Source organism: Mauremys reevesii, linkage group 2 (genome assembly GCF_016161935.1).
Source record: "Mauremys reevesii isolate NIE-2019 linkage group 2, ASM1616193v1, whole genome shotgun sequence".
In the NCBI taxonomy this organism is placed as follows: Eukaryota; Metazoa; Chordata; order Testudines; family Geoemydidae; genus Mauremys; species Mauremys reevesii.
In genome coordinates, this window is record NC_052624.1 from 87,304,542 (window position 1) to 87,326,277 (window position 21,736).

The 21,736-nt window shown below is 47.6% G+C and overlaps 1 protein-coding gene across 9 annotated transcripts in view; it reads right to left on the bottom strand.

Moving 5' to 3' along the window:
- The window catches only part of PDE1C (phosphodiesterase 1C), a 533,093-nt gene that overhangs the window by 31,944 nt on the left and 479,413 nt on the right, over positions 1–21,736 (bottom strand). For 8 of the 9 annotated variants that reach the window (XR_005594059.1, XM_039524494.1, XM_039524495.1 and 5 more), the window contains one exon: positions 16,220–16,297. The exons of the other annotated variant lie outside the window; for it this stretch is intronic. Coding sequence is in view for 7 of the 8 variants with exons in the window: in XM_039524494.1 (XP_039380428.1) it covers positions 16,220–16,297 (78 nt within the window). In the remaining variant the exon portion in view is untranslated. The remainder of the gene's footprint in view (positions 1–16,219; positions 16,298–21,736) is intronic. 9 annotated transcript variants of the gene reach the window in all.

A 21,736-nucleotide genomic window follows, 5' to 3' on the forward strand; every position in this document is an offset into this window, starting at 1 on the left:
TACGAATCGGGCCCCACACTTGCTAAAGCCGGCCCTGCCTGCATGTCAGGCAGGTCTGATCTGGGATTGTAGCATTTGCAATATATTTGAAGGGCATAAACATCAAGGAAAGCGAGGAATTATTTAGGGTGGTCTGGAGGATGTTGTTAGGGGGCTTGTTAGGGGGCTCTCACTTCTCTGGTTCTTCTCGCATGAACAGAGAGCAACAATACCTGAAGTCCGAAGGAGCAAACAATTCAATGTTTATTGGGGTGAACTTCCAGCAAGCAATTATTCCAATTTCCTTCCTCAGTGTCCCTCTTCCCAGCTCTGACACCACAGAGCCTTGCCTGTGTCCCAGTTCCCATTCCCCCCCCTTAGCAAAACATAATTCCAATTCTCCCCCCTTACTTCCTGATTGACTGCAGACTAGATCGTAAAACTTGAGTTCTGCTTAGCTATATCTTAACCAATCATTTTACTGAAATGTAACTAGCCAATCCTAACATATTGTAACATGATTATCTAACCAATTATATCCCACCAGCTTAATTGGTTTACACCCAACAAAATTAATTATACAGCAGACAGAAACCATCACAGAACCAAAGATTATACAGACAGGGAAATGGGGACCACAATGATAGAACACCAAAGAAATGAGGATTTCACACCCTAGCTATAGATAAGCGAGTCCTTGCCAGACAGGCTGCTATCCAACTAAGTTTTCTTTAAATCTTCTAGGCTCTTCCCTTTCTCTGGAGGTGACAGATTGGATCACCTTTTTAACAGCCCAAAACTGCCTTATTTCAGTGTGGCTGGTGAGGATGTGCCCCTGCTGTTTAGCAAAGGCCTTAGCCTAAGAACAAGGCCTTAGACTATCATAGTGAGAGAAGGGCTATAAACAGGCAAACTGATTCTGATTCTTGTTTTGTACCTCTATAACTAGCTAAGTGATAACCATATACCTAAATTCTTAAAGTATAGGCCTTTGCAGACAGGCCCGATCATATCCTAACACTCCACCCTCTTTTTCCCCCCTTTTTCTTTTGGGATCCTCCTGCCCAGGTATCCCTGGAAAAGCATAGGACATATGGCAACGCATTTCATGATAAGGCCAGCCATCAAGGTGGAAGGTGTCGATATTCCATTTGTCCCACTGCCCCTTATGTAGTCCCGTGCCCTGCACCTTCTCTCGAACGGGCATACCACACCTATTCCAATTAGTGTTCCAGACTTCCCATTATAGTGGGCCCGAGACGTTGGGTCTGGGTTGTCTAGTACACTGGGGGTGGGGGAGGGCTTACTACATTACTTATAGGTTATCTTCATATGCAACGTAACACAAGTATACTTATCAATACACCAGCCACTATAATAATCCACAGCAACACCGAGAGTCCTGACCACTGCAGTATGGGCCAATATCCGAGTCACCAGCAAAACACTGCCTCTCCTCCTTCGACAGGGTCAAGATCTTAATGTGTCCAGTTGCTTGCAGTTGCAATAAGCTGCCCCTGCAGGTTTTGCTTGCTTTTGTTCATATTATAAATCCATTCAATGTCCACAGAGAAATGGGTTATTGTCCAAACCAATTTAACCACTTGCTATGGAATCAGGCAGTATGCACTGGTTCGATTATTCACAGCAATAAGATTCACAGAGCCATTTGTGCACCAAAGTCCAGATAGCAGTGTGTAGTTTGATTATGGGCTGGTATAATTGTGCCCCCTACCACAGGCACCAACTTTTGTTGGTGCCGGTGGGTGCTCACGCCCCGCCCCTACTCCGCCCCCTCCCTGCCCCCATTGGGTGCCGGTGGGTGCTCGCATCCCCAGCCCCACCCCGACTGCACCTCCTCCCTGCCCCTATTCGTCCCCTCCCCAAATCCCCGCCCCGGCCCCGCCTCCTCCCCCAAGTGTGCCACATTCCCCCTCCTCCCAGATTTGCCGTGCAAATCAGCTGTTTCGCGGCGGAAGCGCTGGGAGGGAGGGGGGAGAAGCAGGACCCAGCGGCACGCTCAGGGAAGGAGGCAGAGGTGGAGTGGAGGCAGGGGGGTGGGTTGGTGAGCTGCTGGTGGGTGCTCAGCACCCACCAATTTTTTCCCGTGGGTGCTCCAGCCCCGGAGCACCCACGGAGTCAGCGCCTATGCCCCCTACTAATATGTACATTCCCAGCAAAACACCTCATACACAGTACACCCAATTGTCCACCCCTTGCCATAGGCCACTGGATGTGCTCCTCCATGGCCATCAGGGAGGGGAACATCCAACCATCTTCTCTGGATTTACACAATTTCACACACCCCCGCATTGATTCCCAGCGAGTGCCTTCCCTTCTCATTATTCCCATAGGGTTTGTGGGAACCAGCTTAGTTGCCATTCCATGTACCACAGTAACTATTACACAGGTGCTGGCCTCCTAGTTGAGCATTTTGCATTCCCATACACATCTCCCCCCCAGGTTAGCCTTTTGAAGCCATCCCCTACCAATGTCATGAGGTTTTCTGTTCATTGAAACACAGCAATGCTAGCAACAAGACAAACACCACAGACGAACACCACAAAACATAGATCCATGGTATTCTGGGGTATTCTTCCGCTGGCGCCAGCTTGCTTGTAGAGTGTCTGAAAAACAAAAGAAACAATTTCCACCCCCCTGTCCGAAGCGATGCATCCGAGTCACGGCACCAAGATGTTAGAGGGCTTATTCCTTCACCCTCTCACTTCCCTGGTCCTTCTCGCATGAACAGAGAGCAACAATACCCAAAGTCTGAAGGTGCAAACAATTCCATGTTTATTGGAGTGAACTCCTAGCAACCAATGATTCAAATTTCCTTCCTCAGTGTCCCTGTTCTCAGCAGGGGCGGCAAGTTGTATGGGCCTGTGGTGCCTGGGCTCCAGCAATATTCAGGGCCCAGGGGCCCTGCTCCACCAATATTTGGGGCCGGGTCTCTCCCCCGGTCCCGCTTGCCACCCCCATGCACCTCCCCTGAGTGTCCCCCGGCCTCACTTGCTGCCCCCGCTCACCTCCCCCGGTCCTAGAGCCTGCAGCTCCACACTGACTCTGCTCTGCCGCTCCTGGCATCAACTGCTGCCGTAAGGCCCTAGTGCCCCCCATCCACTAATGGCAGGGCAGGCTGCCCTTACCCTGCCCTTCCGCCCTTGCTCTGAGCATCTCCAATGCCCCAAACGCCTCATCCCCAGCCCCAGCCAGAGCCCTCATACCCCCACACCCTAATCCTCTGCCCCAGCCCTGAGCCCCTTCCTGCATCATGAACCCCTCATCCCCAGCCCCACCCCACACCCCAACCTTCTGCCCTAGCCCTGAGCCCCCTCCCACACTCCAAACCCCTCATCCTCAGCCCCACAGCCCTCATCTCTGCGCCTCCTCCTATCCCCAAACTCCCTCCCAGAGCATGCACCCCTCACTCCTTCCTGCACCCCCACCCCTTGCCCCAGTCCACAGCCTGCACCCAAACTCCCTCCCAGAGCCTGCACCCCCTCCCTCTGCACCCCCACATCCTGTCCCAGCCCGGAGTCTGCACCCACCCAGGGGTGGCAGGTTTGTAGAAATTTTAGTGGTGTCCAGAAACCGCCTCCCCACCCAAAACTCCACCCCCCCCCACCTGCCTAAGGCTCTAGAAGGGAGTTTGGGTGGGGAGAGGAGGTCTGGAGTGCAGGCCCAGGGCTGGGGATTAGGGTGCAGGGTGCATGCTCTGGGAAGGAGTTTGGGTGCAGAAGGGGTGAGAGGTTGGGCTCTGAGAGGGAGTTTGGGTGGGGTAGGGGGTCTGGGGTTGCAGGCTCTGGGATGGAGTTTGGGTGCTGGGTGCAGGTTGTGGACTGGGGCAAGGAGTGGATGTATAGGAGGGGGTGAGGGGTGCAGGCTCTGGGAGAGAGTTTGGGTGTAGGCTCTGGGCCGGGGCAAGGAGTGGGGGTGCAGGAGGGGGTGAGGGGTGCAGGCTCTGGGAGGGAATGCAGAGGGCTGGGATGCACGCTCTGGGAGGGAGTTTTGGAGCAGGAGGGTGTGTGTGAGAAGGGGGAGGGGGTGCAGGGTCTGGGAGGGAGTTTGGGGATAGGAGGGGTGCAGGGATGAGGGCTGTGGGGTGGGGCTGGGGCTGAGGGGTGTGGGGTGTGGGAGGGGGCTCAGGGCTAGGGCAGAGGGTTGGGGTGTGGGGTGAGGTGGAGGATGAGGGGTTCATGTTGCAGGAGGGGGCTCAGGGCTGGGGCAGAGGGTTAGGATGCGGGGGGGTGAGTGCTCTGGCTGGGGCTGAGGGGTTTGGGGCATTGGAGAGGCTCAGGGCTGGGGCGGAGGGTTGGGGTGCAGGGGTGAGTGCTCTGGCTGGGGCTGAGGGGTTTGGGGCATTGGAGGCTCAGGGCTGGGGCAGAGGTTGGGGTGCAGGGGGTGAGTGCTCTGGCTGGGGCTGGGGCTGAGGGGTTTGGGGTGTGGGAGGGCTCAGGGCTGGGGCAGAGGGTTGGGGTGTGGGGGGGTGAGTGCTCTGGCTGGGGCTGGAGCTAAGGGGCTTGGGGTGTGGGAGGGGCTCAGGGCTGGGGCAGAGGGTTGGGGTGTGGGGGGTGAGTGCTCTGGCTGGGGCTGGGGATGAGGCGTTTGAGGTGTGGGAGGGGCTCAGGGCTAGGGCAGAGGGTTGGGGTGCTGAGGGGTGAGGGTGCTGGCTGGGGGTGTGGGATCTGGGGTGGGGCAGGGCTGGGGAGGAGTTTGGGGTGCAGGCAGGCTGCCCTGGGGCTGAGGCCAGAGAGGAGGACTCCCCCAAGCCCTCTCCCTCCCCAGCAGCACACTCACCCCCACCACTGTCACTGCACGTGCTCCTAGGGCCCTCTCAGGTCCAGGAAGCCCCCTCACCTCCCCTGTGATGGGTGCCGGGGGGGGGGGAGGGCTTCATCACATGTGTGTCTCCTCCCCTGCTGCTGCCTCTCACTGTAGCCTCACTGGGGGAGAGGGATGGGGCTGCCCCTTATCCAGCGTGGAGCAGGAGTGGTGACTGCAGGCAGGGGTGGGGGGGCTGTGCTGGTGGAGGGTCCCACTGGAAAAGGGAAGGGTCCAAGGCGGAAGTGCAGGGTAAGGGCAGCCTGCCCTGCCATTAGTGGATGGGGGGGCACTAGGACCCTGCAGCAGCAGTTGATGCTGGGAGCCTGCAGAGCAAAGTCAGTGTGGAGTTGCAGGCTCCGGGGCCCAGGGGAGGTGTGTGGAGGCAGCAAGTGGGGGCCGGGAGACACTCGGGGGAGGCATGTGGGGGCGGCAGGCGGGGCTGGGGGAGAGACCCGGTTGCAAACATTGGTGGAGCTTGGCCCTTGGGCCCTGAATATCACCGCCCCTGCACCCAGCATTCAAACTCCATCCCAGAGCCTGCACTCCAGACTCCCTCCCAGAGCCTGCACCCTGCACCCCTCCTGAACCCTAATCCCCAGCCCAGGGCCTGCACCCCAGACCTCCTTCCCCGACCCAAACTCCCTCCCGGAGCCTTAGGCAGGTGGGGGGTGGAGTTTGGGGGGGGCGGGTTCTGGGCATCACCAAAATTTCTACAAACCTGCCACCCCTGCTTCCCAACTCTTTTTAACAGCCCAAAACTGCCTTATTTCAGTGTGACTAGTGAGGATGTGACCGTTCGTTTCCCAGTTTATGGCTGCCCCTGCTGTGGCCTAAAAATCTATATCCTAACAGATGTAATTAGTATTAATGGGATGACATTAAAAAATAGATCATTTAGGCTGTTTATGAAACTTCCTCATCTATTAGGCTGTGGAACTGTCTCCCTGGAGGAATTCCTATTGCGCTGACATTTAAAGTTACACTAGACAATAAAATGCAGTAGAGGGGACAATACAACTACAGCAAGGTGATGGACTACATGACTTACTTGAACTTTTCCTCATCTTTCATTTCAATTATTTAGGAACATCACCAAATTTTCCACTGTGTTAGCAATTTGAATTTTATACCATTATTTGAATGAAATATTCCTGTTGCATATAGACTGTTGTCACACTCACCTAATGCACAGATGTCAGCGGGACTAGTCACATTCGTAAAGTTAAGCACAACTTCTCTACTAGAGCCGGGCCAGACTGCTCAACACCTTGCAGGGCTGAGCCCCTAAATAAGTGGCCTGATTTTAAAAGGTGCTGAACTACCTGTCCCCATTGGGTGCCTAAATATGCATTTACACATGGGTCCCAGCTTTAGGCACCCTCGTTTGAAAATTTTAGCTAAGTTTACTTGGTTAAAGTCTCACAGCTAGGGATCCTGAGTTCCAGTGTCCTACTCCAACCACTAGATGGCTCTTGGGAGGTTTAACACTCACAGATTTCTTTTAGTAGCTTTAGTTAGCTTGGGAAAGCCTTTTAAAACAACATTTAGATCATGAATGAATAACTTGCACATTTGTGTCTCTCTCTTGTTTCTGTTGTGTCAGGAAAGACAGTAAGGAAGAGGCCCAAGAGATACAGCACAGTAAATCAACCAAAGAGGAAATACAACACATTATGTTTTAATTAATCTCCATTATCTATTTTTTAAAGGATCTGAAATTTTAGAGTCATAATTCTTGCTAAAGAAAACAGAACATAACTTCAAGGTGACAGAGTCCTGTTTAGCTAGAAAAATGGAGAATAAACACTGAGGGAAAAATTCTTGAATACTTATTTGGTTATTTTAAATAACATCCGTTTGATTTAGCTGATGACCGGAGTCTTTAACGTTGATTTTGCTAGGGGGAAAATGGTATTAGCATAGAAGAGATTCTGAATTTCTGGTTTTGGCACATAATTATCCCTAAATCATTCATGACTTCAAATAATTTCATGTCCTGTTCACATTGATCTTGAGACTTGTATTTGTCTGACAGTTTCTATTATATTTGACCTAAAATCATTTTAGTGTGTGTGTGGGGGGGAAGAGATTAGTTTATATATATTTATATATATATATATATTTCCCCCCCCCATGATTACAAGCACATTTTGGAAATTCAGAGCACATAGAAAAATAATGAGTATGTGAGAAATGTCTGACATTGCAATGCACAATCTCATTCCTAAGCTCCAGTACTTTGCTCAGCAATCTACCGAAATCATTGCAGAAACTTACTATACATTTCATGATCAAATAACTTATGAATATACTGTTGTTAATAAAGATGTGATAAAGTGCATCTCAAGAGTTGCTTTTTACATAGAACAGAATATCAGGGCTGGAAGGGACCTCAAGAGATCATTGAGTCCAATCTCCTGCTCAAAGCACGGCCAATCCCCAGACAATGTTTTTCCCCAGATTCCTAAATGGCCATTTCAAGGATTGAACTCACAACCCTGGGTTTAGGAGGCCAATGCTCAAACCATTGAGCTACCCCTCCCCTGCTATAGGTAGTGGCTAGAATGCTGGTGCTGTCTGTACACAAGAAGGGTGAATAATTGTTTGATATCTGATTTGAAATAGCATCAGTTTGATGCACCAGTACAGCAAAGCTAACCAAGGGTCAGGAACAGATTCTGAAGCTGGATCCCGTGACTAGGAAATGGCACATCATAGTCTCCTGAGCCTAGACTGTGACTTGACAGTCTGTGCTGACTAAGGTATGGCACACAGCAGCAGCACTCTAGGAGTAGAGCGGAGAATGAACTGTGATTCAGTCAATTCCTCCCTTACTTTCCCCATTTGGTTTGGATGGAACAAGAGCCTCCCCTCTAAATGCAGTATTAAAGCACCAGGCACAGAAAGCTAACTTGTAGAAAGACACTTATTCAAAAATTAGCTGCCTGTCTACCATCCATTGACTCTGTGGAAGCTAGTCCTGGTCTGAACAAGCCAAATAAGCTGAAACATCTTCATGTTTGCCCACAAGAACAGAGCCATCCGGCAGCACAGTGGATGATGCAATGAGCATTTATGTACCGACGAAGCAAAACACAACTGACAATCTGGACAGTATCCCTTTAAAATTGGATTATGGTATGCTTCCCAGTTAACAGTGTTTCTTCTTTCTAGGTTTCACATTTTCACTTAGACATATCAATGTTGCAGTGTCAGAGGCCCAGATCCTCAAAGGTATTTAGACTCTTAACTCCCAATGAAATCAATGGGAATTAGGTGAAAAAACACCTTTGAGGACTGGGGCCCAGAGTCTCAAACTTTAAGGCCAAAAGGGACCATCTTGATCATCTAGTCTGACCTCCTGCAGATCACAGGCTACAGAAACCTCACCCAGCCACTCCTGTAATAGACCAATAACCTTTGGCTGAGTTACTGAAGTCCTCAAATCATGATTTAAAGACTTCAAGTTACAGAGAATCCACTATTTACTATAGTTTAAACCAGCAAGTGACCTGTGCCCCATGCTGCAGAGGACCGTGACCCCATTTCCCTTCCCCCCAGCCCCTGGGGTTTCGGCCAGTCTGACCCAGGAGGAAAGACCTACCACCCAGACACCTGGGAAAGAATTCTCTGTAGTAACTCAGAGCCCTCCCTATCTAGTGTCCCATCATCAGCCATTGAAAATATTTGCTGCTAGCAGTTGCAGCTCAGCTACATGCCATTGTAGGTAGTCTCATCGTATCATTCCTTCCATAAATGTACCAAGCTCAGTCTTGAAACAAGTCAGGTTTTTTATCCCCACAGCTCCCCTTGGAAGGCCATTCCAGAACTTCCCTCCTCTGAGGGTTAGAAACAGTCATCTAATGTCAAGTCTTAACTTGTTGATCATCAGTTTATATCCATCTGTTCTTGTGTCAGCATTGGAGCTTAACTTAAATAACTCCTCTCCCTCCCTGGTATTTATCCCTCTGATGTATTGATACAGAACAATTGTATCTCCCCTCAGCCTTCTTTTGGCTAAATAAGCCAAGCTGCTTAAGTCTGCTCTTATAAGATAGGTTTTGCATTCCTCTGATCATCCTAGTAGCCCTACTCTGCACTTGTTCCACTTTGAATTCATCTTTCTTAAATATGGGAGATGAGAATGCAAACAGAATTCCAGAAGACGTCTCACCAATGCCTTGTATAATGGCAATAACACGCCCCTATTACTACTGGATATATTTCGCCTGATGCATCCTAGGATTGCATTAGCTTTTTTCATATCTGCATCATATTGGCAGCTCATAGTCATCCTGTGATCTTCCATATCTTTTAAAATAGCTGTGATCTGAGGGGATGTGCAAACTTGAGATGGACTGGTGGGGCGGGGAAGACAAGATGTGTTGCTTCTCGTTACTAATATCTCTTCAGCAGCTATCCCATATTCTTCCTTCCCTCTTGAGAAGCTTTTCTGTCTGCTTTCTATTTCAGTTATTTACCTCAGCTGTGATCTGGTTTCACTCTAAGGGAACAATCTTGCTCAGGGATATGACTGTGTGGACATGTCAGAGTAGGCCTGATTGTCCCTGGACTTAGTGGAGGGAAGATACAAGAAGCACTTTCCCTCCTTGGTGGAAAGCAGGAAATACTCTGTCGATGCACCTCTAGGGGTACAAAGTGCCCTAAAATGGGTAGACTAGAAGTGGGACCATAGCCCCACCTCTCCAACCAGTATGCAAAGTTGGATGACTGTGCTGGGGGTGGGAGGAATCGTCACAAGGGATTTTGCAGGTTCACACTCCCCTTATGTTTCAAGGAGATGGGGGAAAGCATTGTGTCTCCTGAGCACTTCTTTGTGTTTTGCAGCTCTACATCACCTCCAATGTAGAACTATGGTCAAATGCCAACATCTAACTTGAGTATGCATCTTGTAAAGTTACCTAGACAAACCGCACACACAAGCATTGACAGCTGATTTTTCAAGACATGAAACTGGGATGAGTGAACCAGTTAAAGTACAATAAGAACTGCACTAAATCTTCACCCCAAAGTTGAAATCAAAACACACTGCATTTCCTAATGCCAAGTTTTGCACCCTGGCTTCAACTGATATTGGAAGTAAAAATAACCAAGTAGCATCAGAAAGGCTGTGCTTCATAGAATATCAGGGTTAGAAGGGACCTCAGGAGGTCATTTAGTCCAACCTGCTGCTCAAAGCAAGACCAAGCCCCAGGCAGATTTTTGCCCCAGATCCTTAAATTGCCCCCTCAAGGATTGAACTCACAACCCTGGGTTTAGCAGGCCAATACTCAAACCACTGAGCTACCTCTCCCCCACATTCTTCCAGAATGGATTCCTGGAAATTGGGCACAATACTTTGTTTTCATGCGATTTCCACCAAAAAGAAGTATGAAGAAGTATGACAGGTTTTAGATATTATTCAAACATTTTCTTGTTCTCGTCATCTAATGTGTGGCATGATTAAACGATATACCTGAGATCAGGGTTGAACACTGAGGCTGGGTTCCTGTGACTAACTTCTGTGTCCACATTTACATTCTGTGTATTACCTATTCAACGTTAAAGGGGAGTAAAAATAATAAACAGATAGAGTATATACCTTAGTCTATTCAAATTACAACTTGCCTTCAGTATCACCTTTTGTTAAATAAGCCATGGCCATGCCCCAGTCCAGACAAGAGAATAATAACTATTTATTTATTTGCATAGTTATCCAGCTAGTGAACTATAATTGGATGTTTGGACAGCAATTAACCATCTGTGTAGTAACAAGAAAAGGTGTGTTTGGATAGCAAAATGCTATCATGCCTTCAAGGGAGGTTTTTGGGTCAGGATTTTATAACATGCATAGAGCCTACCATAATAAGTCCCAATTCCTAGATTGGGACTTCTAAGTACTACTGAAACAGAAATAATGAAGAAGAAAAAAAGGAAGGAAGGAAGGAAGGAAATTATATTCAGCAAATCTTGACCCACTGAGATCCCAATTTTCCTTTAAAGTTTAACTGTGATATGTCCCATGTAGCTTAGAAACTCTGAGGACCTGAGGAAAGGGGATAACTGTCATATCTGCCTCATGAACTCTGCTGAAAGCTGAACAGAATTATGCTACTGTCAATACAGAAGAAATCAGCCTAATATTTGGAGCTTTGGGCACCTCTACTTATATGGTCTCAAATTTACCCTCATTAACATTGTCATACTTCTAGGAAGGACAAATCTTGCTCATTTTCCCATTTGAGCGGTCCCACTGACAACAAGCCTACTTATGTGAGTAAGATGAGCAGGACTTCGCCACAGGATAGAGATTCCTTAGTGCAGCAGCCCACCTCCGCTGTTGGATATTGGTTTTGTCTGGATAGACATATAACTCTGCACTGCAACACTGAAAATCATGCCAGCCAGGGTTGCCAGGCATGCGGTTTTTGACTGGAATGCCCAGTTGAAAAGGGACCTTGGTGGCTCTGGTCGGCACCGCTGACCAGGCCATTAAAAGTCCAGTCAGTGGCGCAGCAGGGGCACAGGGCTAACATGCCCTAAATGCATGGGCAGCCAGGAAGGCTCTGTGTGCTGCATCTGCCTCGAGTGCCGGCTCAACAGCTCCCATTGGCCAGGAATCGTGACAAATGGGAGCTGCAGGGGTGGAGCTTGTGGTGCGAAGGCAGCGTACAGAGCCTCCCTGGCTGCTCATGAACCTAAGGGCTGCAGGGACCTGGTGGCCACTTCCTGGGAGCCGTGGTAAGCACCACCAGAACCCTGCACTCCCCCAACTCCCTGCCCTGGTCCTGAGCCCCCTCCCACACCCAAACTCTCCTCCAGAGCCCACACCCTGTCCCCAACACCCAACCCCCTGCCCCAGTCCTGATCCCCCTCCTGCACCACAAACCCCTCATCCCAGCCCTACCCAGAGCCCACACCCCCTCTCGCATTCCAAACCCCTCGAGTCCAGCCTGGAGCATCCTCTTATACCGCAAACCCCTCATCCCTGGCCCCACACAGAGCCCATACCTCCAGCTGGAGCCCTCACATTCCCCCCCCCCCCCCGCACCCAAATCCCTTCGCCAGCCCGGAGCCCTCTCCTGCACCCTGAACCCCTCATTCTCTCCCCAGCTCAGAGCCCTCATCCCCCTCCTGCATCCCAACCCACTGCCCCAGCCCAATGAAAGCGAGAGAGGGTGGGAGAGACTTAGCGACAGAGGGAGGGTAATGGAGCGAGCGGGGGCGGGGCCTCAGAGAAGGGGCGGGGGCTCAGGGAAGGGGTGGGGAAGGGATGTTCGATTTTGTGTGATTAGAAAGTTGGCAACCCTAATACCAGTGTTCACTCCAGAAGGAGACTGCAAAGACAGGTGGACTCTATGATGAAGCTGATATGTTCAGAGTGACACCAGGAAAGGACATCTGTTAACACAAGTAGTAAAATGCCCTATAGAAACACTGAACTATTGCCATTAAAATAAATTAATGCTATAGTAGAGAGCATTCTATTCACCAATGATGCATTATATCAGAAGTTCAGGTAATCACACTAACTAATCTGCCACTACAGGTATTTTAAAATCCTCTTGAGGGATACTTGGATACAGTAATAAAAGGAATCCTTGGCCCATAGGTACAGTATATTTGGTGACTAGGGAGTGATTGCCAAATCGAATCAGCAGCAAATGACTGCAAGTAGGTGTTTGCAAGTGCAGCATATGCAACATAACTGAACAGGCTATGTTAATAATATTTGCCTGCTTATATCAAAAAAAGCTACCAAAAATCCTGAAATCTTGTTAAGTCTGGTATGCACAGAAATGTGGATTTGGTTTATAAAAATAATAAAGCATATCTATATTCTCTTCATATTCTAGGACAAATATTTTGAATAGGAGGGACATGATATTTTTGTAATTTCTATTTGGTAAAACGTGGGGTTACAATTTAGCCACTAGATGGGAGCACTGCTTATTACACACTTATGCTTTAGCATGTTTTCGTCTTTCAGAGTGGCAGCTCTCCCAGAGCTCTAAAATAACCACCTCCATGAGGGGCGTAGCTCCCAATGCTGGTGCATTGTCTACACTGGCGCTTTACAGCGCTGAAACTTGCTGCCCTCAGGGGGCTGTTTTTTTACACCCTGAGCGAGAAAGTTGCAGCGCCGTAAATTGCCTGTGTAAACAAACCCTAAGTGACTTAGACCAGAGGTGGGCAAACTATGGCCTGTGGGTCCATCCTGACCAGTCCCTGAGCTCCTGGCCCGGGAGGCTCGCCCCCGGCCCCTCCCCTGCTGTTCCCCCTGCCCCGCAGCCTCAGCTCGTCCCACCGCCGATGCAGTGCTCTGGGCAGCGGGGCTGCGAGCTCCTGGGGCAGCTGCAGAGCCATGGCCTGACCCAGTGCTCTGTCCTGTGCAGTGGCGTGGCTGGCTCCAGCCGGGCAGTGTCACTGCCTGTCCTGGTGCTCTGGGCAGCACGGCTGTAGCGCCGCCACCCACTCGTGCTCCAGGCAGTGTGGTAAGGAGGCAGGGAACAGGGGGGGTTGGATAGAGTGCAGGGGAGTTCGGGGTGGTGGTCGGTGGTCAGGGGGAGGGGGTGTGGATAGGGGTTGGGGCGATCAGAGGGTAGGGAACAGAGGGGTTGAATGGGGGCAGGGGTTCCCAAGGGGCAATCAGGATTGAGAGTAGGGGTTGGATGGGGTGTCAGGAGGCAGTCAGGGGTGGGGGTTCTGGGGACTGTCAGGGGACAGAGAACAGGGAGGGTGGATGGGGCAGGAGTCCCGGGGCAACCGTCAGTGGGCGAGAAGCAGGAGGGGTCAGACAGGGGGTGGGGCCAGGCCATGCCTGGCTGTTTGGGGAGGCACAGCCTCCCCCAACCAGCCCTCTATACAATTTTGGAAACCCGATGTGGCCCTCAGGCCAAAAAGTTTGCCCGCCCCGACTTAGACCCTGCACTTTCAAAGACTTATGCACGTGCTTAACTTTACACATTGTGAGCTCATTCAGTGGGATTACTGATAGTGCATAAAGTCAAGCACAGGTGAGCTTTTGCAAGATCAGGGTCTTCTACTCTATTACAGCAGTTCTCAAACTGTGGGTTGGGCCCCCAAAGTGGATCATGACCCCATTGTAATGGGGTCACCAGGGCTGGCGTTAGACTTGCTGGGGCCCGGGGCTGAAGCCCGAACCCCACTGCCTGGGGCCAAAGCCTGAGTCCCACCACCCGGGGACGAAGCCTCAGGCCTTGGCCCCCACATCCGGGGGTGGTGAGGCTCGGGAGGGCTCAGGCTTTGGTCCCCCCTCCTGGAGTCATGTAGGAATTTTTGTTGTCAGAAGGGGGTCATGGTGTAATGAAATTTGAGAACCCCTGTTCCATTACATGCGGGTGTGACTATTTCCCTACAGTCTCTCTCTCGCTCTCTCTCTCAGTTTCTCTCCAGCATACCTGCAGTTGCCTGTATAAATATTTCACTATTCTGTATGTAACCATGTGTCTCAAACTAGAATTTCTTTTTCTAGATCCCCCACTCTGCTAGTAAAGTGCTTTGTTCCGCAGCAAGTGACAGATAGAGCTGATTGAACAGTATTTGTCAAAACAAGAGAGTGACACATGTACATCTTTTCTTTGGTTTGAAAATCATTCACAAACTTTTCTTTCTTTCTGCCAATGAGGTCAGAACTGTCTGAAGTGTCTGAATGAACAATACACAGCCTCTGGGTTGCTCTTGCATTGTTTCATTGACTATTTACTACGTGATTGATCACCTGGTACTGGTTCTACCCTCTAAATGGATGTCTGGCACTTTTTAACGGGACAGTAACAAATAGTTATTCTCATCAGTGCACAAGAAATAGTAGATAATAAAAAGTGAATAACAGATTCATGAAGATTTGGGGATTTGCAAATACTTTCATGACCATACAGAGGTCATCTGAATATTCATGATTAATTAATAGCATGGGTCTGCAAACAGTAATTAATTGAACCTGAATCATTTATTCAGTAATATAGCTGCCTTTCTGTTTTTTTCATTATTTGACCAAGAATTTTTTTTGCTGGTAGATATTTATCTCAAGTGTGTAAACAATATGGCTTTGTAATAAAATAAGCAAGTCCTGACAGACATTCCTTTTTTAAAAGATCATTTTATAAAATACATATTCATGTGTGTAGAATTAATATATGTTCCTGCATCAACTGTGTTATATTATTTATGTTGTTAGTCACCTTTTCATTTGAATTACAAAATTATCAGGACAATGTGCTTATTGAATAATTCATTCACATATATCCAATTAAGGGGACATATTTTATTTCAGGGAAATAGAAGACATAATTATTGTCATTCTTAACTTTTTCTGTAGTAGTTACAATAGGATTGTTATTCTTGAGTGTCAAAACCAGCTACCCTATTGTGTCTATAAAGGTGAAAACTGCATTTTCTCAGTGGATTTAACTGAGACATATACAGACGAGTAAAAGGTATCAGCAAGTTATGTATCCATTTATAAATGTTAATTAACAGTTATTAAATCATTCCCATAGCAATAGGCCCAGATCCTCAGCTATATCACAACTCCATTTGGCACACCTGAGGAGAGGGAGAGGAGTAAAGGTGGCTTATGTTCACTTTTATACTTCCCTGATTCCTGGGGCTGCTTATACTTCCCTGATTCCTGGGGCTGCTGGGATTACTGATAGTGCATAAAGTCAAGCACAGGTAAGCTTTAAATCATTATTTTGGCATAATTTAGAGCAGCCTTCGGGCTGCTCTAAATTGTTTCCAGTTGCAATGACACCCAATAGGCTATTCCACAGCTGTGACTGGTTGGAATGCAGCATTATTCTAGCCATACCTCTTATCTAGGATGTCCTTAACGTGCATACTATACCAGATGGGGAAGGGGATAGCACAAGGTCATCTATGCTTGCTGTATCTCACTTAGGATTCTACTACTCCAGAGGAATTCTCACATAACCAGTTAAACCAGGAAAATCTTATTTCTATATTGGCATAGTGTGATATATGATTATAAACTATGGGCTAAATTTTGAAGTCAATGGAGTTATTCTGCATTTACAGTGATGTAACTCAGAGCAGAGTTTGGCCAAATGAAAGCCAAAAAGATGGAGCTAAATGTAACCATGTTCTCTTGTGCGAAGCCTACATTATCCAGGATTTTTCTTGTAGAAATTTTGAGAGTTCATGTGTAAGGGATTTGGAATACCAACACAACAATTAAGTACTGCTAGACACTATTTGGGAAAGAGACAATTTTACCTGAAGATGCCCCAAAGAGTTTTGCCAAATGTTGCAGAGTATTTTTTCCCTGAATTTCTTATACTATAACTTTAGGACAAACTATTGGCTGTCTAGACTGCTCTGCACTGCATACAGTGTTGAGGGGAAAAGGTGATAGAAATTAGGTCCTTACCATCTGTTTTCTTTGATTCATTTGCCATACTAGACTGATCTTTTTTGTCTGACTGGTTATTATCATCCTTTAATTCACCTGGAAATAAGAAGTGAAACATATTATAAGCATCTTTAATATAGGCTGTAGCTCAGTACTGCCTTTAATCCAATCAAATTAAAGTATTTGAGAAAGATTTGTCTTCATGGGAAATCGCACATATAGGAATTAGTTGATATTTCGGATTAGCACACTATTGTGATAAGTCACCAGACAAGATTTACACAACTCTAACAGAAAATTCAAACCTCACAAATAACTTGTGGATGTCAAATAATTATTGGTATCTCTTTAAGTAGAGAAAGGAAGTACAAATGTGAATCTACATGCATAACCCCTTTTGGCAATAACAGCTGTGTCTCACAATAAAATGTAGCATTGTCCTTGTTCCAAAATCAAGACCTCTAAAATTTGCACTTTTAAAAGGCAGTAGATTTGAGAATGGCCATGGGACACTGTTTATACATGACATCCTACCACAGGCAAATCCCTGTCTAAAGGCGCCATCTTAAAATATCCCAAACTATAAAATAAATGTTCATTTGACTTTTAGTTACTACCTCTAGACCTGTTTTTACTGGATGATGCTTAAGTTTCATAGCGGTAAGTGGCTGGGTCCCCTAGGTAGCTCTAGTCCTGGACTCTCTCTTAACAGCCCAAGAAAGCAAGGCCTTAGCTGGGGTACAATGAAAATAGCAATTGGACCCCTGAGGTACATTCCTACTTTATGAAGCCTGGGAATGTGCACTGGGACCATCCTCAGTCTTCATTGCCAATTATCAGGTACTTCAATCACAAACTGGAGAGCATGGCAGAACTACCCAGGCCAAACCCTTCTTCCTTCTCCTTTGAACCAGACTATGGGTATGTCTACACTACGGGATTATTCCGATTTTACATAAACCGGTTTTGTAAAACAGATTGTATAACAGATTGTATAAAGTTGAGTGTGGCCACACTAAGCACATTAATTTGGCTGTGTGCGTCCATGTACCGAGGCTAGCGTCGATTTCCGGAGCATTGCACTGTGGGTAGCTATAGTTCCCGCAGTCTCCCCCGCCCATTGGAATTCTGGGTTGAGATCCCAATGCAAAAACAGTGTCGCGGGTGATTCTGGGTAAATGTCGTCACTCAATCCTTCCTCCGTGAAAGCAATGGCAGACAATCATTTCGCGCCCTTTTTCCCTGGATTGCCCTGGCAGACGCCATTAGCATGGCAACCATGGAGCCTGTTTTGCGTTTTGTCACTGTCACCATATGTGTACTGGATGCTGCTGATAGACACAGTACTGCAGTGCTACATAGCAGCGTTCATTTGCCTTTGCAAGGTAGCAGAGATGGTTACCATTCCTATTGCACCATCTGCCATGCCATTGTAAATTGGTGATGAGATGACAGTTATCAGTCGTTCTGTACCGTCTGCTGCTGTCATGGGTGCTCCTGGCTGGCCTCGCTGAGATCGGCTGGGGGCGCATGGACAAAAATGGGAATGACTCCCCGGGTCATTCCCTTCTTTATGTTTTGTCTAAAAATAGAGTCAGTCCTGCCTAGAATATGGGGCAAGTGTACCAGAGAACCAGAGAGCACAGCCGCTCCGTGTCAGAGCCCCAGAGATCCCGCAGAAATGATGAGCTGCATGCCATTCTAGGGGGTGCCCCTGCAACAACCCCACCCGTTGCTTCCCTCCTCCCCCAACCCTCCTGGGCTACCGTGGCAGTGTCCCCCCATTTGTGTGATGAAATAATAAAGAATGCAGGAATAAGAAACACTGACTTTTTAGTGAGATAAAATGAGGGGGGAGGCAGCCTCCAGCTGCTATGATAGTCCAGGCAGGACAGAATCTTTCCTTTAGACATGAAAGGGGGGGGGGCTGATGGAGCTCAGCCTCCAGTTGCTATGATGAAGACAGTTACCAGCCATTCTGTGCCATCTGCCGGGAATGACTGGGAGTCATTCCCATTTTTACCCAGGCGCCCCCGGCCGACCTCACCGAGGCCAGCCAGGAGCACTCACGGGCTGATGATGACGATGGATAGCAGTCATATTGTACCGTCTGCCACCGGGAAGGGGATGCTGGTGTTCAGTGCTGCAGCACCCCGTCTACCAGCAGCATGCAGTAGACATAGGGTGACATTGAAAAAAGGCAAGAAACGTTTTTTTTCCCCTTTTCTTTCTGGGGGGGGGCGGGGAGGGTGTAAATTGACGACATACACCCTGAAACACCCGGGAAAATGTTTTTGACCCTTCAGGCATTGGGAGCTCAGCCAAGAATGCAAATACTTTTCGGAGACTGCGGGGACTGTGGGATAGCTGGAGTCCTCAGTCCCCACTCCCTCCCTCCATGAGCATCCATTTGATTCTTTGGCTTTCCGTTACGCTTGTCACACAGCACTGTGCTGTGGCCTCTGTCTATCATAGCCTGGAGATTTTTTCAAATGCTTTGTCATTTCGTCTTCCGTAACGGAGCTCTGATAGAACAGATTTGTCTCCCCATACAGCGATCAGATCCAGTATCTCCCGTACGGTCCATGCTGGAGCTCTTTTTGGATTTGGGACTGCATCGCCACCTGTGCTGATCAGAGCTCCACGCTGGGCAAACAGGAAATGAAATTCAAAAGTTCACGGGGCTTTTCCTGTCTACCTGGCCAGTGCATCCGAGTTCAGATTGCTGTCCAGAGCGGTCACAATGGTGCACTGTGAGATACCGCCCGGAGGCCAATACCGTCGATTTGCGGCCACACTAACCCTAATCCGACATGGCAATACCAATTTCAGCACTACTCCTCTCGTCGGGGAGGAGTACAGAAATCGGTTTAAAGAGCCCTTTATATCGATATAAAGGGCCTTGTTGTGTGGACGGGTGCAGGGTTAAATCGGTTTAACACTGCTAAATTTGGTTTAAACGCGTAGTGTAGACCAGGCCTATGTGTGTTGTCAAACTATATTGGAAATCAATATTTTAAAAGAGTCAGACTTTGTCAGGGCTCGTTCAGCTCCAGTGTGTCCAAACAGCAGTGACTAGAGATATGTCTCCCTAGTTGCCCAGTGAGGCAGTGCATGCATGGACAAATGGGGGAAGCAGGACCCTCTACATGAAGGAACAATAGTGGGTCAACATCCCATCAATCTCCCAGCCCATCCAAAGAGCTCCAAAAGGCCTAACATTAGTCATACCTGGAGAGGAAAAATATTGTTTCCCTTTTCCAACCCTAGTAGCATCCAAATTTAGGGCCATGGGGATGTTCCAGCTGGGAGTATAAATTGGTGATAGTCAGGTATTTTTTTGATACAGTTTTGTTTATTTACAAAAAATGTGCAAAGCCCTGTCTCTCTGAATGCAGGAGGAATCAAATAGCATGAAACAGCTTCTTTTCCTCACAGAAGTAGGAACACTCTTTTCAGCCTGCACCTCGATCCCTTCTGGGGTCAGACACAGTGCTTTCAGCTGCCGGCTGTCTGAATCTCTGGTTTTTGTCTGTTCTGCGCACACACGCACACACACAACTCAGCAAAAGCTCCTGGGTGGGTTCACATACTCCTTTGGTCTTTGGTGGAGGCCTATCATTGCCCTTATGTTAACTGAAGGTTGTGTTCACTCTTATCAATCTGAATAAGGTTTTAACTCAACCCACAACAAGGTTTCACCCAGTTCATCATAACACCCTCCATCACAGCTTTGCACATTGTCCCAATGAAGCCTAACATGGTGACAACCAAAAACTCATCCCAGACACAAAGAAAATAAATACTTTAACAAGTTACAAGTGATACAACTACACTTAACTATTTACATATATGCAGTGTCTTTCTGTCACAACAGTTTTACATCACTGTTGTATCAAGCAGGCAAGGTACTAACAAGCTTCAACAGGACTTTATTTACAGTGGAAATCCCTTTTCCAAGCTGCTGCTGCACACTCTGTAACTCTCACTCAGCCTCCTCAACTCCTCCCCCCTCCTTCCTGTTTCCTGTCCTTTCAGATTCCCAACAGCCAGTGCTCCCAGTTCTAATAATTACAAGCAACATCTAAACACCACATTCACCTACATAAAAGAAGTTTATTCCCACCCAAATCTCTTTTGGGCTTTTCTCTGGATTTCCTATCAGTGTCTAACAACCACTGCCCATTCTGCTGTAAAGTGGGGAATTCATCCTTGTGACAACTTTTTCAGTTTCGATTTCCACAGCTATATTCTCAGATTCAGGGGGTAGCCAACCAGAAATTCTGTCCTTCAAACCACAAGCACTAGCATTTGTGTCCAATATGAAAAGGGTTTTAAAACATGGACAGACCAAGACAGAAGCAGCCCCAAGAGCCTTTTCCTACTCTGAAATGCTAAATCACACCCTGCCGATCAAGTTTCTCTTTCTTACTATTTACTGCTTGTCAGGAATATTCAGCACACAAACAAGGATCAATTCTTGCTTCAGACTTGCAAGAGATTTGGCAGCTAAGATTTCCCCCCAAGACCCTGCATTTGCAAACAGGTTTCAATCACTTCCCATCTTTCCCTTGCTGGAAAGCCACCACAGCTTGTAGTGGTTATAATACTTTCTGCCCTGGGAGTAGGACAATTCATTCATTGCAAACATAAGAACAAGAAAACATAAGAATGGCCATACTGGGTCAGATCAATGGTCCATCTTGCCCAGTATCCTGTCTTCTGACAGTGGCCAATGTCAGATGCTTCAAAGGGAATGACCAGAACAGGGAAATTATCAAGTGATCCATTCCCAGTTGTTCAGTCCCAGTATCTGCCAGTAAGACACTTAGGGACATTCCAAGCATAGGGTTGTGCCCCTGACCATCTTGGGTAATAGCCATTGATGTACTTATCCTTCATGAACTTATCTAATTCTTTTCTGAACCCACTTATAGTTTTGACCTCACAATATCCCCTGGCAATGAGTTCCACAGGTTGACTGTGCATTGTGTGAAGAAATACTTCCTTTTGTTGATTTTAAACCTGCTGCCTCGTAATTTCATTGAATAACACCTGGTTCTTGTGTTATGTGAAGGTGTAAATAACACTTCCCTATTCACTTTCTCCACACCATTCATAATTTAATAGATCTGTATCCCATCCCTCCTTAGTCATCTCTTTTGCAAGCTAAATAGTCCTGGCCTTTTCAATCTCTCCTCATATGGAAGCTGTTCCATACTCCAATCAATCATATTTATTGCCCTTCTCCGTACTTTTTCCATTTCTAATATATATCTTTTTTGAGATGGTGCCACCAAAACTGCACAGAGTATTCAAGGTGTGGCCGTACCATGAACATCGATTACCTACAACCATTTGTCTCACCTAGGCCATATCTTTGAAGAGAATTTATGTGGATTGAATTTGCAAGACACCTTTCTGGGTATGTATTACACAGTTACTAACCATAAATGACATCCAAGCCAATTAATAGCTCATCCACTATTTCAGCCACCCAGGCTTCTTGTTCAAATGCTAGAGTTCTAATCTTCA